Source organism: Anomalospiza imberbis, chromosome 18 (genome assembly GCF_031753505.1).
Source record: "Anomalospiza imberbis isolate Cuckoo-Finch-1a 21T00152 chromosome 18, ASM3175350v1, whole genome shotgun sequence".
Taxonomy (NCBI): domain Eukaryota; kingdom Metazoa; phylum Chordata; class Aves; order Passeriformes; family Viduidae; genus Anomalospiza; species Anomalospiza imberbis.
In genome coordinates, this window is record NC_089698.1 from 6,452,998 (window position 1) to 6,471,600 (window position 18,603).

The window sequence follows — 18,603 nt, forward strand, 5'->3', positions numbered from 1 at the left end:
GTCACAGTTTCTCCCAAAGGCAAAAAAAAAAAAAAAAAAAATTGTACTTGAACCCTTAGAGCAGATAGGCTGAAGCTGATTTATTGGGGTGATTTAGATGTTGAAACAAATTTAATTTTGAATACAATTTTATATCAATTAACAGAGTCTCACAAGTGTAGCCATTAAGGAATCTCTTTCCAAAACCAAAGCCAAATATTCAAGATTTATGAGACTGACTTGCCATATTGGAAGTAACTAATTATTCGTAATGATTCTTTGTACTCTGACAGTGATTACGTATTTTCAGTGCAAATGACCATGATGAAGCAAGTGATAAAGGCAGCCCATGTTTGTGAAAAGGACACCAAGCAGTTTAGGCCCGATTGCTTTGGCAAAGTGTTGGTGTAGCAGGGAAAGAAACAACAGAAAACAACTAAGCCCATCGACACAAACCCCATCTTATTTAACATCCTGAAGAGTCTCCTGGCGCATGTCAGAGCTGTAATGAAAGTCTGTGGTCTCCTTTTATTGCCTTAAGCAATTTTGTATTCAGTTTATTTATTGTGACCTTTTGGTTGTCCTTCCACCTTGGACATGACAGTCTTTAACAAAGCAAAGCCTCTCAGACTCAGCTTGCAGCATTTGCAACAGATTGTGGAGCGTGTTTGGGGTGAGAGGAACAACACAGATTTGGGGCATGATTCGCACTTGCATTGAATTTTCTTCACCTCACTCTGATGGCACTGGGCAGAAAAAGTATACTAGCAACCCACCTCCACTGGAAGAAGGAAATGTCTGTGGATTATTCTGCCCTGATTAAAGTACCTGTGAATCGAAAATGATAGTTGCACAGGGATTGGGTAGATTTTCACATTGCCTCCGGCTACAGAGGATACAAAAGCACCGCCTTTCTCCTTTTTCATAACTTCCAGTACTGCCCCAGACACAGGAACAGAGTAATGGAGAACAAAGTCCCTGTTCCAGTGAGGTGCTCAGTGCCAGCAAGGTTAATGTCCAGGGGCAGGCTCGTGGCAAGAGCAATGCCATGTTTACTGCTGTGGTTGCTGCTGCTCTGATACCACGCTCACTCCATCTATGAACAAGGGCCTAGTTTCTGATCCTCAAAAGGCAAAGGCACAGCAAGTTTGTCATTAAAATCCGCAGCAGCATGCGTGTGATTAAAATGTTAATGTCAATATTGTAATCAAGGTCTGACTCACAGGACAGCTGGTAAGAGACTTGATCTGTATTGCTTAGCCCCAGTCACCTGATGCAGACCAGGGTTACAGAACGGTTGTGCCCCATCACATGGCAGGGATTGGCATTCACTGGCTCATGTGGCGAGCTGGAGGCTGCAAAGGGACAATCTGCTCAAACCCAGGTCCAGTATCGGTAAGTTCAGCTGCGCCTGCACTCCAGCCAGAGGAAAGCTTTTCAATAAATTTCCTCAGCATCACCTGAGCTGCAGCTCTGCTGCAAAGGCACTCATGTCCCCTGCCTACCTGCAGTGCTGCTCCTGGGTTGTCCTGTCCCCTGGCCTCACTCACCCATCTCTCTTGCTTTTGGAATTTTCTGTGCTAGTTTCTATCCAGTTGAGTTTTAGACATTTAAGCCTGTGGTAAATTTTGCCTGATGTTGTCTAAGCACCAAAAGAGCTATAGTCTGCAAAGCTTCTTTTCAGTAAATTCAGGATTAATGAAGAAGGCCTCTCTATTGTTGGAATGTCTAATACAATTATCCACTGAATGAATGGACTAGGCAGCAGTGGAGGGCTCCCAGGTTTGTGGCAGGGAATTGTCTGTTTTAACATCCATCTGTTTTCATTCCCTCTGATCCATTATCATTCACCTAGAGTTATAACATGATGAATATCATTGTATGGAATGCCATTTGATGCTGGGGGGAAACAAAACCACTGTAGGTCTGCCTTCTATTGAAAACACGAAATTGCCTTGGTGGAGGGAAAGGCATGATTGATTCAGAGACGCTGTTTCAAGCAGAGGCATCTTTTCCTTGTGGACTGCTTGATTTTGTTAATTCCTTTGGATGACCCTTCTGCTGCATCTTTCAACAAGAAAAAATATATATACAAAAATGAGAATAACTATGGACAATCATAGTGCTGCTGAATTTGTGAAGTTAATTGAAAAAATAATGGTATTCACAACTTTCCCCAGAAGGCACCTTTGGTTTACGTTCCCAGTGACATTAAACTCCTGTACGTAAACACGGGATGAGAATCTTGATGACCCTGCTGACAGGAAATAAAGAAAGGAACTTTACAGGCAATTTCCACTGTCCTTGTTGGTCAGCAAATTTGGAAGTGAATGAAAAAAAGAGAACTAGAAATGCATATTAATGATGGAGGGTCTATAGCACAACAGGAGTCAGATGAGTCCTAGCAAGAGAAATGGTTAAAAATGCCCCAGTTTATCTTTTTAATGACTTACCCTTATGATGTACTTATAAGCAACATAGGAATTACCTTGTAAATAAAAGGACATGCTCACCAATGTAAAAATAACTTCGTGAACTCAGTGTAAATGCTTTTTTCTATAAAGTGTCCCTTAAAATACTGGTAAAGCAAATGCAGTTGTTAAACCCAATCCATTATTAAACTAGGTATATCTAAACTGGGACCTTTAATTAACAACCATCTCCGGGATCTTGGTTGTGCCTTTCAAATACCACATATTCAAAAAAATACTGTACAGTCACTTAATGAAACAGGAGAGGAAATACCCTTTGGAAATCCACAGTCCAGCAAAACCCAGGGCAGATAACTGTCTGGCTCCCCACTAGCCTGTAATTACCCGAGGAAGCAGCTAGATTTAGCTATCTTCTTTCATTAATTGGCACGCAAAAGATTATAGGATTTTATTAGGACACAAATGACACTGATATGAGTGTGATTGAGGCATGCAATGCATGACTGACTATTTGCATTAAGAGGCTTTGCACTACACATGGGATTTCTACCTTTGGTTTTAAATGGCTTAAATTTAAATGACGTTTCTATGCTACATTTTAGGAGGATGATATTTATTTTAGTGCTTGTCTAAGTAAGGTAGGGCAACGCTGTTGTCAGACACCGGAAAGCCTTCTCAAAGAGCCTGTTTGGGCCAGGTGGAAGGGGGTTCATTTTTGACTGCTCCAGTGTTACAATTAGATCAAGAACATAAGAAAATGGTGGGAAATGGGCATTGAAGTGCCCACACTGAAACTTTTGATGAGTGTTTTAGAAACTCAGCTGCCAGCCTGCCACCTCTGGGGACACCAGCCTAAGGAAACCACCATCCCTGGTGATGACTGAACTGGAACACAGTGGGAGCAGATAGCAGATTTTTTTGGTGTCCCTTACTTCCATGGCTTCCACTAACTCTGAATCTCCTTCATGGATTTTTCCCCTTATACATGAATCTCAATGGACTTCTTTAGGCTTTATTTCACAGCATCTTTCTAATGTCTCTCACATCCAGAACTAAAGGCTACCCCCCAGGGAAGGTGAAAGCAGCTGAAGAAGTAAGGAATTAAGGTGAGTCAGTCCAATGGAGCAAAGCCAGCCCCACACAAGGAAGAGAGTACCCAGAAGTGATGGTAACGTGCTGCAATATCTGACTTTGTGCAATAAAAGATGATAAGAGGAGGATTAAGTCCTGCTACCATCGTGATATGTAGGACAGCCCTGTGCAGGAGCCCTGATCCAGGCACACCTTCCTCAGTGCTGTCCTTGGCACCGGGCACTGCACTGGCTTGGCGCACTTGGCCACCAAGCCAGTCCCCTGTCCCAGGGTAATGCCTGAGGACCAAGCCTTTGGCCAGGTGATGCTGGACAGAGGAGAGGGCCTGAAACTGCAGGGAATCAAGAAAGGAAACAGCCCCCTCCCACACTGCAGAGCCCGAGTAAAACCTCAACAAGATGAATGGATGGGGAGCAGGGGCTAATGAACAGGGTCTCCTGCTTCCATTTCCATGAGTCTTAACCCTCGGTTCCCTTACACTGCTCCAAGTCCCACCTGCAGCTCTGATGTCCAGCTCCCATGTCCTGCACCCTCACCACCAGCTCATCTCCTAACTCGTCCCTTGACACACAGATTGTTCCCTAGCTCATCCCTCCGCTCTCTCCATGTCTCTCAGCTCTTCCTGTGTTCCCCAAGTTGTCCTGAACCCCCAAGCGATCCTTCAGCCTGACCCTCGGTTCAGCGTTTAATCCTCACCTCATCCCGCAGCTCGTCCCTGGCTCACCCTCCGACCCCCAGCTCACTCCTCGCCCCTGGGCTCATCGTTTGACCCCCCAGCCCACGCCGCGGCTCAGCCCCGGTCCCACCGCTCGCCGCAGCTCGTCCCCTGTCCCCGGCTCCCCTCCATGCCCTGTCCCGGCCCGCGGCGCTGCCGGCGCTGCCCCCTCCGCGTCCCGGGGCAGGGCGGCCGCGGGGCCGCGGGCCGGGAGCCGGGCCGGGGGAAACTTTTCCCGGGGGCTCGGGCGGGCGCCGCGCCCCCGGCCCGCGCGGAGGGGAGGCGAGGCGGCGGCGGGGCGGGAAGGAGGAGGAGGAAGGGGGGGGGCCGGGGGCACGGCCGGGCCTGCGCCGGGGAATGACGCGCAGCTGGCAGCCCTGCTCATGCGCGGCCGGCCGGGCGGTGCTAGCGCCGCGTCCCAGCTCGGGGAGAATGGGGCGGCATCCGGGCAGCGCCGACTGAGCGGCTTCTGGGGGCCGGGGCTGCGCCGCGCCGCGGGCGGCCGGGCTGGGGCGGGCGGGCGAGCGCCATCCGGCAGCGGGCGGCGGCGGCGGGGGCGCCGCGCCGCGCCGGCGGGGGGCTGCGAGCCGCCGGAGGCGCCCGGCGAGGAGGGGTCGGCGGCGGCGGCGGCGGGCGGCGGCGGCGGCGGCGGGCGGCGGCGGGGGCTGCCCAGGGATTGTCTCGCTCGTTCCGCGGCAAGAAAGTTGGGCGGCGAGCGCGGCGGCGGCGGCGGCCCCCCCGGCGGTGCGCGGCGGCCGGAGCGGGGCCCCGGAGCGGCGCTGCCCCCGGGGAGGGGGCGCCGCGCCTGGATTATCCCGAGCTGGGTCGAGCCTCCTGGATCTGCCTCTCTCCTCCGCGCCGAGTGAATCCGAGGTGTCCTCGTCCTGATCCAGATAAATCTTCCCCCCCTTCTCTTTTTTTTTTTTTTTTTTTTTTTTCCTCCCCTCCTCTTCCCGTCGTTGCTTTTTTTGGGGGGTGGGGGGAGGCGGGGGGTGGAAATTTGTCAAGGTCATTCCGTGGATTTAATATTTTTTGTGTGTGTGTGTGCCGCTCGCCCCACCGCCACCGCCACCCAGCCTTGCTCTGTGGATTATCATCGCTCTGGATCCGAGGCTCTGAACAGCAGGATTTTTTGTTGTTGTTGATTTTTTTTAATTATTATTATTATTTTTTAAGAGCTCCGGGGTTTTGAGAGGGGAAGCGGTGAGTTGGAGGGGGGCGACTTTTCTCTCCCCCCCACGCCCCCCCCACTCCCACCCACCCCCCCTCGCTCCTGGCCTTCTCATTTTCATTTTTTAATTTTTTTTTAATTATTATTATTATTTTTAAATTTTTTTTAATTTGCATCTTCTTCGGCGATGGATGGGAAAATCCGGCAGAGCCGGAGGTCGAGGTCGCAGCGGGACCGCGTGCGGCGGCGGGAGGCGGCGGCCCGCGACCCGCGGAACCAGAGCCCGTCCTCGGGCTCCGAGAAGGAGCCGAGCCCCGGCAAGGAGAACGGCGGCCAGAACTGCACCGCCCCGCGGGGCCCGCCGCCCGCCGCCCGCGCCGCCCGGCCCCCGCGCCGCCGCCGCCGCGAGTCCAGCTCCCAGGAAGAGGACCTGATCGATGGCTTCGCCATCGCCAGCTTCAACACCCTGGAAGCGCTGGAGGTAAGAGCGCCGGGGGCCGGGGGGCTCTGCCCTCCCGCGGGGCGGGGGCTGGGGCGGCGGGGAGGTGGTTGGAAGGGAAAAGGAACGGGGGGGAAAAAAAAAAAAAAAAAAAGGATTTGAGAAAGGAAGCGCGGCGCTTTCAGGCTGCTGAATTTTGCAAATAGCAATTAAGGTGCATTAATCCTGGTGTCAGCCCGGGGGGATCCCGGGGCTGCGGTCAGGAGGGTGCCGGGCCAGCCCCGGTGATCGCGGCTCCGCTGGCAACTTGCTGCCCCCCCCCCACCCCTTGCTCCTTCCCTCCCCCGGTCCCCTCCTCTGCCCGGCTCCGGCCGGTGTTCGCCATCACTTCGGACAAGTCAGATGTTTGTTTGGGGTTTTAATTGGCTGCAAAATATTCCTGGCGTGTTGGGATGGTCCGGCATTGTTGTGAATGGTGGAGCTTCCCCCCTCCCGCCCTCCTTCCTCCCACTCCCCCCTCCTCCAGCTCGGGAGTTTGTGTTTGCATTGCCAAAATGTTACTTTATCTGTCTCCGGAGATTGTTAGCAAATGGCTAGTGTTTGACATTTTGTGGAAAAGAGATGTTTAAATGGATAATAATCCCTCGGTTGTAATTCCCATTTTTGAAGTAATTGAACAAATTCTTCATCTCTTGTTGACTGTACATATTTTTCTGGTGTTAATAGGCTGGCAAAAAATATTGCTTGTCTAACTTATTACAAACAATATTTGCTGAGCAAATACTGCCTGCCTTGTCTGAGCTAAGTTAAGCAGAGCAGGAAATTTAATATTTTCAGAGGGGCATTGACAAACTATGACTTTGGCTTTTGATTTTTGTTTTGTTTGTGTGCAATTGGAAGAAGTGAGTTGTCGATAGGAAGCACCTCACAAGTTGCTCGTTGGGTGTAGTAACTTGAATTCCCAGTAAGTATGAGCAGTTCTGGTGCTTTTGCCCACTTTCTTTGACACACCATGGTGGAAATGTGGGCAAAGTTTTGGGTGCTCTCCTTACTTTGGATTTCCTGCCACTTGTGTATCTCTTAGCCTGTGTTACAGCAGTGAAGAGCTCTGCGTGGGCTAATGAATGCTCTGATTTGCCCTGGGATCTTGGACGTCTTTGGCTCAGACTGTGAGGTCCCATTTTGTTCATGGGCTTTGCTGCTCCCCAGCACACCCCTCCAGCCACGCAGGCCTCTGGTGACATCGTGGTTGTCTGGAGTTTTTTACCTGTAGGACCAACTTCTCAGAGTCCCAGAGATGGTCCCAGTGTGCCCGTGGAGGGGTCAGTGGTGGCCTTGGTCTCAGGACCTTTGGTGGGGTGCCGGGGGTTCTGCTCAGCAGGGACGTTTAGCCCAGCGGTCCCTGAGCAGCTCTGGGTGTGCAGGTGCTGGAGAGGGAAGAAGGTTTGTGTTAGCTTGGTGATGGCTGTTTTTTTGGCTTTTTGGGCTGGCATTTGTGGGGTGTTGTCCTAACAGGAAAGCCAGCTACTTTGTGTATGCAGAACTGATAATGAGTGAGCAATCTGCTTTCGTGTGCCTCTAAACCAAGCACTAGACCTGTCTGTATAACCTTATTTTTTTTTCTTGGGCATGCTCTTAGTCAAATATGCATCAGCAGATAGGTCCAGTTAAACCCCTGAGTCTCTACTGAGCTGTCAGGGAAGAAAGTAAAATTCATCTTCCTGCAGAAATTTTCTACCATGATGAGCACATTATCAGGAAATAGAATTCAAATGATAGTGCAGTCCCTCCAGGCTGACAGGGAAAACTCTGGGCTTTTCAGATGGGGAGAGCCTTGTTATTGAATCAGCCAAACCTTGATAATAAGGTACACAAGGGTAAAAAGTGACCTTAAATATCTGCCACCCCAAGGTACTTCTGTTTGTGGAAGCACTTCTGGTTTTTCATTAAAAATAAAAAAAAAAGTCTTTACAAAATGATCCACTTTAAAATTCTTGCAAAAAACTTCAATGCCACCTGAAATTAACCCATTTCTACTCTATTTACGAGTATGTAGAGAACAGCTTCCTGAAATTAACTGATATCTACTATGTTTACCAACATGTCAGAGAATACCACCTGAAATTAACCTATTTCTGCTATATTTACCAACATGTACTGGAACACTTTCCTGAAATTAACTGATTTCTACTATATTTACCAACATGTAAGGTAACACCACCTGAAATTAACTGATTTATAGTGTATTTGCCAACATGTTAGAAAACAACATGTGTGCACCTCTGCAACCATGGTGATTGGCGCCTCAGAGGGAAAAGTGTGAGCAGAATTCACGTGTTTCACACCAACCAGGTGTGTTATGTTCTAAGTTGTGTTCTTGGACATAATGATGGCGTGCATTTCCTGAATCCCTGTAAAACTAGAAAGAAGAAAACACATTGTGTGGATTTTCCCCTGCAGCACTGCCTTGGACCATGGGTGAAGTTTGGCAGATGTGATGCAGCAGCAAGGGAAGGGGATGGTTAAGGCAAAAGCACTTTAAATCAGTATATACCCATGGAAATTGCTAAAACAGCAAGGTCATGTCGTGTGGTGTGGAACTGTGTTCTCTGGTGAACTTGACTGCAACAGGTAGTTTTCTTCTGCTTTGGAGGAACTCTGTATTTTGGTGTACATTGTTTTTTTAAAGAGGATTTAAAATCTGCTGTAATGCTTTTTTAAAAATAAATAAGAACTGAAACCTTCTATGCCCATGAGGGGGAAGAAAGTGTAGAAGTGAGTATATGGCTTAGGGACAGTACTGAACTAAGAAAGTTTTTTATTTAATTTTTTAATCCTTAAAGGAGCTTTTGTTGCCTATGTCATAGTTCATTGTGGTATTCTAGGTTGGTTTGTCTCTTGATGTTACAGTGATCTCTCATTATGTTTAATATACTAACTAAACTTTGGGTTTCCCCTTGGAAATGAAATTTTTCAGTGTTTAGGTAGAACTTAATGGTAGAATCATTTGGGAGAGGTAAGGTGGTTTTTGGTTTGTTTTTCTTTGTATCTCACCATATTGTGAATTCCCCTTCCCCGCTGAAGGAAATTCTCACTGTTGGTGTTCCTGTAAATACAGGGTGCTTTATAGAACAAATATACGTATTCGTCCTTTGTGTTGACCTGGGAGTATGAGCAGTTAAGGTTAATACCGAGGGATCCTTTAGCTCTCTGGTGTGAATGTTAAGCATTTTGGATTTTAACTCCTGTGGCAATGTTTCCTTTGGCAGTTGTCATCTGAAAACCATGTGTCTTGTTTCAGCGAAACTTGTGACTTATGTATCTCCTATCCTACCATCTTCCAAATAAAGACTGAGTTGATTATATATATATATTTTAAATTAAGTAAAAAAGAACACAGACACACAAGCAGCACCCTGTTTCTGTGTATAAGAAGCTAAAACTTCTCTTTTATCTTCCTTCCCCTGGATCTTCCTGTATAAATCCAGCTCAGGTTTCACGCAGTTTAGGGCTGGTGTGTGTGTGTAGTGCTGTTTGATTGGGGTTTTTAGTACCCAGCCACTCACCACGACTTTGGACTTAACCTGGAAATGTAGTTTGCTCTGACCTCTTGGCTTGAGGTGGTCAGTGAGACGGTCAGCTGCTGGAAAAACCATCAGGTGCTGCCCGGGGATGGCTGCTGTGCCAGGGGCCAGGAAGGCTGGCGGGCTGGGGAAAGGGGGATTTCTGCCCGCCTTCCGAAATGAACGGTTTGGATGTGAGCATGTGTGTATATTCATTACGTTCAGATGAAGCTGCTAATTATTCTTGAAGGTGATTGGTGAATCAGAGCGAGAGAATCTAAATGAGTGAGTCGGTAGTTGAGGGCTCTCTCTGATCATAGCTGTTCCTTTCAAGTATGAAAAACAGCGCTAAAAGGGAACTTCATCAGAATGTTAATGAATGCGATCTTTGAGAGCAATTGTTCTCCCAAAGTAGTTGAAAAGACAAGGGGTTGTGTTTTCTTTTTGGCTGTTGTTTATCATTTTTCCAGATTCCAGCAAAGCTTTGGCGCTCTGAATGGAAATTTTAACTTTTTTTGGGGGGGGGTGTGTGTGTGTACATTTTTTTTTGAGGAACGTTTAACCTGTTTATAGACTCTTGTGGAGAATCCGTGCTCAGACGTGTGTGGAGTGCTGTGTAGAAGCAGATCCCCGAGCTGAGAGGGGCAGACCTTGACTCGGTGCACGTGGTGTTGAAGTGGAGATGCTGCCCTTACAAGCTGAGCTGGGGCCCAGCTGTGCCCCAAGGAGATTAGTGCTTTACCCACTCTCTGTTTGTATCCAGAGGTCTGGCAGTGCTGCCTCGCATCCCTGCTCTGCTGTCCGTGCCTCGGTGCAGCAGAGTTTAGAGAGCCTATTCCTCCTAGTAGACTTCTGGACAAAATCCATAAGTTCTCCAGCTGTCATCTTGATAAGACTGTTTTCACATGTGTGCTGTACACTGTCCTGTTACTGTTGCTTTGATCTCTCATTGATAAGAAAACCAATGTATTTAACTGCAGCTTCCTGTTCCAAAGGTTTTGTGCTAGCTCCTCTGACCTAGCGATGTAACTTCTGATTTGTCACCATCTCTCTTCAGGTCTGCTTTGCAGCTTAGATTTTTCCATAGCTAGTTTATGTTTTAAAACAAGTTTCTAGATATTTAAGTATTTTTTCCTTCTACTTAATTGTCAGGTGATGGTGTATCAAGCTAGCCTTTCTGATGGCCAGTTATTCTACTTTAAAAGTGCTTTTGACCCCAGGAAAGCTAATGATTTTTTGGATGATGCTCTAAAGGCTCTAAATGCCTTTTGGTTTTCCTGAAGGCTTGCTAGTCTCCATTGATTTGTTCTCCTAGCTTTTGATTTTCTTTTTTGATTTTTTTTCTTTTTTTTTTTTTTGTATCTTGTCTGAAGCAGGTACTTAAGGTATCTTTGTTGTTGAGGAATCAGAGGTGATTAAAGCAGGGGAGGAGAGCTCTGGAAAGCTGTGCCAGGAAGGGAGGGGAGCAATGTTCCCTGCAAACGTGGCTGAGTGGTGGGCTGGGGTGAGGAGGGATCCAGCCCTTCTGCTGGGTGGGGAATTCTGCCTCCTCAGTGAAACTTGCCAGGATTAAAGGAGTGATGGGGTGCATGGCAAGTACAGCCCCAGCCTGGGGCCATCCCTACAGCCAAGGTCAGGGCATCTTTAGTGCACATAAAGTGGCTGCAGGGGTGTTGAAGAGAGGAAAATGCTTGGAAATCCCAACCAAGCTCAGGGGTCACCCTCATCACTACCTGAGGTTTCATTTTTAACTCAAATTGCACTTGATTCTGTCTATCTGGGTGTTTTGGAAGACCTTTTAATATCCTACCAATTTTTCTGAAGTAGTTTCCCATAGTATAACTGCTTAGGCTTTCTTGACCACTCTGAAACCTGAGGCAAAACATGAGGTGAAGCTTGCTCAAATGTCAAGTAGACCAACCATCACAGAGAAATTCAGAAGATATATTCAGTTTTAAAATTAATTAGAATCTATACTATTATAAAAAAATAAAGTACTCTGTATTGCACAGGTAATATTTTTTTTTGTAATAAAAGGGACATAATAGAACTAGTGTTCCACTTCATTCAGATAATAAATGTTTACTTGCAGTAGTGCATTTGACTTCATGCCAAGTAAGAACTGAAAACTTTACTGTCCTCTCAGTGTGCTAAGAGGATGCACTTTTTGTCATTTATCTCAGTTATTTCACAGAATGAGACTGACTGTCACAATGCTACTTTCTGGGAAAATAGCAATGAAGAAGGGAGCTGGGTAGGATGAGATCAGCCTGGTGTTTCATGTTGTTTCTTTGGTAGATCCCTGCTTGCTCTGCAGAAGGGCTGATGGTCATGCGACTGCACTTGTGAAAAAATTCATTTGGGTGCAGAGATGCAGTACTGTGGCTGGAGACACTGATAGAAAGGATTTGGGGTGGTTTGTTTTTTTCCCCTTTTGCTTCCCTGCTTTTTTTGGGTGAGGTGTGGAATTCTCCAGGCACAGCCACAGCAGGCTGCTCCCCTGTGTCAGGCTTTGGATGCACACAGATCGCAAACTCGCGTGCAGCGTTGTCAAAATGTGCTTACTGCTTCAGCATCTGGGCTTTGTCCTGGTGGTGCAGGATGAGGGAATATTGTGTAGTTTATGGTGCTGCTGCAAGTACTTGAAAGAGAACAGTATCAGCAGAACTGAAATGCTGTTTCCTGCTTGATGCAGTTTGGGTTTTTTTTTTTTTTAAATAAAGATTTGAAATACAGTGCGTAGGGTGTGCATCTTGGTATCGGTTGTAGGTGAACATCCAGCTCTAAGTGAGAACAATTTCCAATTCACTGCACTTTAATGCCTCCAGTTTATCATGGTAAATGTATAAAAGAGTTTTATGTAGGTGAAGTGGCTCTTGCTGTTTAAATATCTCCTGGCTCTACTGTGTTCAGCACAACTGTGGCTGTGACTGTTCCAGCCATGCTCTTCAGAGAGGAAAGAATTGGAGCACAGTGTTACCAGCCCTGGTCCACCTCCTTGAGAAATTCTCTTTCTCAAAGCTAATGAGCTATTAAGAATACTGCTCTGATGCTGAAAGGAGAATCAGTCTTTATGTTCTAAATCCAGAAACATTTAACATGGAGGCAAGGGTTAACCAGCTCCCGAGCCGCCCAGGCAAAACCGACCTGTGTGTAGTTGTCGGTCCAGTTCCTCTGGTGCAAGAGTTGTGAAAGCTGGGCAGGTACAAACTGCACCAGCTGTGGGGCTCCCACCTGCACCAGCCAGGCCAGGCAGTGCCGAGCCCCAGTGACAGGCAGAGAGGTGAGTGTCACCCTTTGCAGCTTAATTATTTTGTACTGAGTGACTGGATGGGAAGTGCAGAATTACCTGGCTCACAGGAGCACGGGGGCAGCTGAGTGCACAGCGCTTGGATGATCCAGGATGAGTGTAGAGTGTTTCCTTTGTAGCTCTGTCTTGCTTCGAGCCAAAAAGGGACTGAACTTGAACAAAAGTTGCATCTGCAAGGTCAGTGGTTGGCATGGATAAGGGGATTGAAGGGATCAAAATTATTTCCCTGCGCCACTGGCTGCAAAACATGGGCTTATGGCACCATTCCTGTCTCTCCCTTTGTGCTCAGAGCAAAGCTTTTTTTAATCTTGTGCTGGCTATCTATAGTGCCACACAAACGTGGCAATTTGAAGTTAAATGTTCTATTTTGAGGGCTGCCGTGCATGGTCAGCAGGGTAAGGAGCTGTACTTGGGCTCCTCTCCTCTGCCCACAGCTTGCCTTGCTCTGTCTCCTGCACAGGTTGTCATAGAGAGGAATTCAGAAAACACATATGTATGATGCAGTTGTGCCTGTAGTCTGAGTGCGAAGCTTATAGTGTTTGTGGTTTGATACCATTGTGTTACCTTGCCCTTCAATAGATGTTCTTTCTAGCTTCATAAAAATAAGATAGTGATTGGTGTTTGCTTTCCCCCTCCCCCCCCAATTTTAAATATAGATTGATTCACTCTGGTGCTGGGGTGTCCCTGACCTAACCTGTACTTAGTGATGAGATGCTGAAATTAGGAGCAGCCCAAGTTGGGAAACAAATGGTGATTCAAAGCTGCTGGCTGTTGGGTGGCTGCTGAAGGCCACCAAGCTCATTCCTTTAACCCCTCCTCTTGCTGACTGAAGCTGCAGCTTCTTTCCTGGGAGCTCTTATTTGTAGAGAAGAGCAAAAACCCCCAAAGAGTTTCAAGGAAAGTGATGTCTCAAAGCTTACAGTGACATCAAGTGCATCAGGTAATAAAATGGATTGTTGCTGTTGATGTTTTGGTGGCTCTTAAATGTCTCTTGCACTTCTGTGGAAGAGGATGTGCAGCCTCTTAACTCCATTTAGCCTGAGCACATACCTGCACTCAGGAGGAGGGAGACTCAGGATGGTGTGCAGCTAAGAGATGTTTATTGAATCAGTCATACTTGATATAAAATAATTATGATGTTTTGACATCTTGTTAATAACTTGCAGCCATTGGGAGAAACGGAATTATGGCATTCTTAGTCCTTGATGGAACCTTGGCATTTCTTTCAGATTGTAAAATTAAAGAAAAAATGTGAAAGCCATTAAAATGGTTGGATGTGGGGCCTGGGAAAAATGATGGGCTGCTTAATTGAAAAAGTGCTTCATTCCAATTGAAGTCCATTCCAGTTCAGTTCTGCCCATTTCCTTGCATCTGTAATGGAGAAGGAAAAGGGCTGATCCCCCCCAAAATCTGTCTGTGAGAGCATTTTGGGTGTCACTTGGTTCTTCATCTTATCTGTGAATGAAGTGGAAGGAAATCCTAGTGAGCATTAGACATGAGAGAAAAGTCTTGTCACCTGTAATGACTAAAATCCCCTGAAGTGTTGCCAGCGTGTACTTTAGGAATCATATAATTATATGATTATTGAAAGAGACATAAAAGACCTCATGGCAAAAACCTTAGAAAGGGGGAGGGAGGGAATCCGTATGCAAATAAAGATATGCAGAATTTGCTGTCTCTCTCTTTTTTTTTTTCCTAGTTATTTTTCAGTCCAAAGCTCAGTAATTGCTTTTATGGGGATTACTTAATAAAACTGGGGCATGCAAAGGAGGGAGAAATTGTTTATGCCAAGTCACAGGGCTGGCTTGAAGTCCTACGGAGTTGGAGTAAAAATGGATTTTTAAAAGTAAAACTGCAAAGTGGGTTTTCTGCTAAGAGAAAATAGCTATTTGTTGAAATGTTATCCTACAATAAAAGTGTTTTGTGGTCTGGCGGTTAAGCAGAGGGGTCCGGAAGTTGAGATAACGGGGTTTTCTTTCTGACTCCGCCACAAGTTTCCTCTCGCGGAGCTCTGGGCAAGTCCTTTCATCACTGCCTGTGTCACCCTGGCTGTGCCACTGCTTGGGTACCCGGTGGGTGCTGGAAGTGCCACTCAGGGAAACTCCTGTCACCCCCGTGACGTGTCGGAACTGTCTCAGACTTGACGTGAGCGCTGTGTTTGCGCATCACCAGGAGGTCGTGGGAGAGCCTCTGATGTCAAAATCTCCTTGTGCAAACTCCTAGGGAGATGTTTCCCCTCTGCCCTATGCCAGGTGTGGGAGAGCCTTTCTTGTGGCATGTCCTGAGCAGTGCCAGGCCCTGCTCTGGGCACTGCTGATGGTGCAAATGCAGCCTGAGATTTTCCCGAGCTCTAGTTCTCCTCTCAGAGCTAAAACACAGGCCTTGACTTCAGGCTTCTTAAGTTCCCTTAAGCTTCATCAGTCCTTACTGATGCTCTGGATTTATAATCTCTCTTCTCATAGCAGCACTCATTCATGCATTTACCAGGAAACTCTCCTGATGCAGAACAGACATATCTCAAGAGAGGTATTGTTGCAAGATAGGCAAAAACCGCCTTCCATTTTTTTCTCAGGCTTAACTAAAGCACTTGGTCCATTAAAAAAAAAAGGAGAAAAAATCCTGTCATACTGCTATTAGTGTTGAGTTACTGAATATTTTGCAAGATCTGCCCAGGAAAGAACACCACCAATTAGTCTGGTATTCTAGTTTGGCACTGAATAGTACAGAGTTGTGATACGAGTTTGCTGGTGCGATTTTTAGCTGAAAATGACAATGGTTTTCCAACCAGATGGATCTTATAACTTGCCTGCCATCAGCTCATCCATCAAACTCCGCGGAGATCTGTACATTCGTGTCAGTGTGCACATGGCAGTGTTGTTGATGACATCAAACAAACTGATAACTCTCTTGGAGCCCTGTTCCCACTCCCTGGGCAGCCCCTGGGGTGGGTTTGGCAGGGAGGGGAGCAGTGGGGGTTTGTTCCCAGCCTGTCCCGCCCGGTTCTCGCTGGCAGCATGGAGCTGAGCTCTGTCCCAGCTCCTATCCATGGCTGTGGAGGTGGCTGCAGCTGCAGGATCCGTGGAACTTGTGCAGGGAGTGGACACAGGCACGGGTGTTTCCAGTGCTGTTTGTGTTGGGAAGAGAGGTGATGAAACACGAGTGAGAGCTTGGGGCTGCACGGGGTCTGGAACTTGGTCTCACACAGCTCTTTCATGCTCATATATGACTCTTCTTCCACATTGCTGGAAGATGCTAAGTCACACAGGGGTTGTGACTTGGAAATTAAAATTTTAGCTGCATCTAGGCAAAAGTGATAGCAGGGCTCAATCAGAAAAGGTTCCCATGTTCATTACTAAGTCACTTGTACAACTTTTAGGCTTTTTGCAAGGAAAGATGCTCTTTTTACCAGCTGTTGGATACAGGAGCCTCATGTTAACATCAAGCTGGTTTGCCCTGGGTAGAAGATGACCCTGTGTTTTGGCAGGGGTAGGACAGGCCGTTTCCAAACCAGAGGTTATGCAACTGCTGTAACGGGGCCTGTGCAAACTAATGCAAACTCCCAGGTGACACCTCAGACAAGCAGCTATGTGCAGTTTGTTTGCTTGGTTGGCTCCCAAGAATTATTTTTTAAGTTGGCCATTAAAAAAAAAAAAAAAAAAGAAAAAAAAAGAAGAAGAAGGGAAATAGTTTACACAAGCTGTTTCCAGAGAAAGCATCTTTGGTTTCTTACCTTCAGCTGTGTTATGTCCTGAGAAACACATGGATGGGTTGTGGAGTCTGAGTGTGTTGCCTGGTTCTCCTCTGCACAGGAGATGCTCAGGGTTTTATAATTATAAGTTTGCTGGTCTCCAAACACTGTAGCTCTTGTGCCACAGCTCTGAGGCCAGCCATGCTACTGGACTGTAAGATTATTAATATTATTTCCTGTGACTATTGTGACGTGCTGTGCTGCTCAGGTGGAGCAGGCGTGCGTGGCTTTCCAAGGGAGGCTGTTCAAGCCTGGCTCTTGGGCAGGAGCGAGGGCTCCGCTTTCCTGATCAGCGCTTCCTGCTCAAAATGTATCCGTGGATTTTCTTTACCACTGCCAAAATAAATGCTGCAGACAATCCAGGGCCAGGAATGTCATCATCATCAGGTTACTGAGTTTCTGTCTGAAGGTCAGCTGTGACTGCTACTAAATAGCTGTTTGCTGATATGGTGTCTGCAATCATACACCACGCCTGGTGGCACGTTTTCAGAGGATTTTGGCATGGAGCTGTGTGGCCCAAACAGGGGCATGTTTGATGATAATTGTAAGGTTGATACAACCTGAAAATATACTAATTTGACCTAAAAAAGGACAGAGCACAAACTGTGAGTGTTTATCTGTCTTAAGTACAATGTGCTGGCCATCCAAAATCGAATTAATTTGGTTTGCTGTCCTTCTGTGGCATGGGATGGGGTCAGCACCTGGGGTGGTCTTGAGCAGCATGGTGAGATGCTGTAATGCGGAGCATGTGTCAGCATCAGGGCTGTTAAATGGGCAGCTGCTGGTGTTTCCTGCAGGCAGATAAAGCTTGTCTTCCCTTGGGGTGCTTTCCTTGGTTTGTTCTTTTGTGTACTTCTGATTAGCTGCTAGTTACCTGCAGGTGAATTTTCACTGTTCAGTGCACTTACCTGGACAAAAAGGAGCAGCTGCTGAAGAGGGGGAATAGATTTTTGTCTCAAACAAAAAATGAATTCTCCTTGTTCTTTTATGTCTTCCTCCTTTTGTGCTCGTGTGTGTTAAAATTCCCGTTCCCTGTTTACATATGTTTAGCAGATGAAGTCACTGGTGTTTTTTCCCAGTATTACCTTTACAATGTTATGAACATAAGCAGAATGTGATTATTCACTGAGTCTCTGCTAAATGCTGTAGGAATAATGGGTCTGTGCCTAAAGCATAAAGCCAGACACATAAAGGATGCCATAAGAATACAGACATGGGGGATGAAAATGCAAAGCGTACCTTCTTTCACCAATTCTACTGGAGCATTCCAGTACTTACTTTGAGTTAGGAGGAGGTTAATCATGATGTAAGACTGGTATTTTGATGTGAGGGAGCAGAAAGTGGGGAGAGTGTGGGGGTCACTTCCCACCATGGGAATCTCTGTTCTCTGAGGAGAGTGACAGCTCCCAGAAGTGCACTTTAACTGGTGTGCTTCTGGAGGTGAGAAAACATGGGGGGGGAAATCACCTGGCTTTGTGTCTTCATGGGGATCAAGCCTTTTCAAAAAGAGTGAATTTTAGGATCTTGCAATGTATTCCTGATGCTGGTGAAAGGAACAAAAATAGGATGTGGAGGTTTTCCCACCTGGTGCATTGGCATCCCGTTGGCTCTGCCTTCCCAGGCAGATGCCAAACTAGAAACTTTGGAATGTCTTTTTGCAGGTACTTTTTAAGAAGGTCAGAATTTGGGTTGCAACTGAATTACAAAGTAAAACCTTGCTGTGATGTGCAGAAATGTTTTTGGACTTTCTCGTTTTTCTAATGATACATTGCCAAGCTTTAAAGTTGAATGAACTTTAAATATCACCTCTGTTTAGCAGCAGTTGATCTTTGTTTTCTACTTCCTTCAGCCTCAAAAACGAAATAATATTGTGTCCTCTTTAGACTATGGCCACTGAAATGGTGTTTGTCCCTATTGTTAAAAAAAGATTGAGAATCTGGGTGCCTAATTACCCAGTGCTGCTCCTTTTAATTTTAAAAGTTCATCCTTTGCCCCTGCTCTTTTTAATGTAGATTTTCTAAACAGCATCTAAAAATGTGTGTCTAAAAGACCTAATTAGTGTTGATATTTCAATATCTGAGCTTATAATTTAGCTTTTTTTAATAGGGCACCTGGGTATCAGCACTAAATATGAAGAAAATTGAACCTATCCCA

The 18,603-nt window shown here is 46.5% G+C and overlaps 1 protein-coding gene across 22 annotated transcripts in view; it reads left to right on the plus strand.

Moving 5' to 3' along the window:
• Positions 1–4,785: 4,785 nt before the first annotated feature.
• The window catches only part of FBRSL1 (fibrosin like 1), a 505,508-nt gene continuing 491,690 nt past the window's right edge, over positions 4,786–18,603 (plus strand). For 11 of the 22 annotated variants that reach the window (XM_068208755.1, XM_068208751.1, XM_068208752.1 and 8 more), the window contains exon 1: positions 4,791–5,870. In XM_068208755.1, the coding sequence (XP_068064856.1) occupies positions 5,577–5,870 (294 nt within the window). In that variant the 5' untranslated portion in view covers positions 4,791–5,576. Of the gene's footprint in view, positions 5,871–18,603 lie in introns of all 22 variants that reach the window. The other 11 variants (XM_068208768.1, XM_068208750.1, XM_068208761.1 and 8 more) reach the window with 4 other exon arrangements.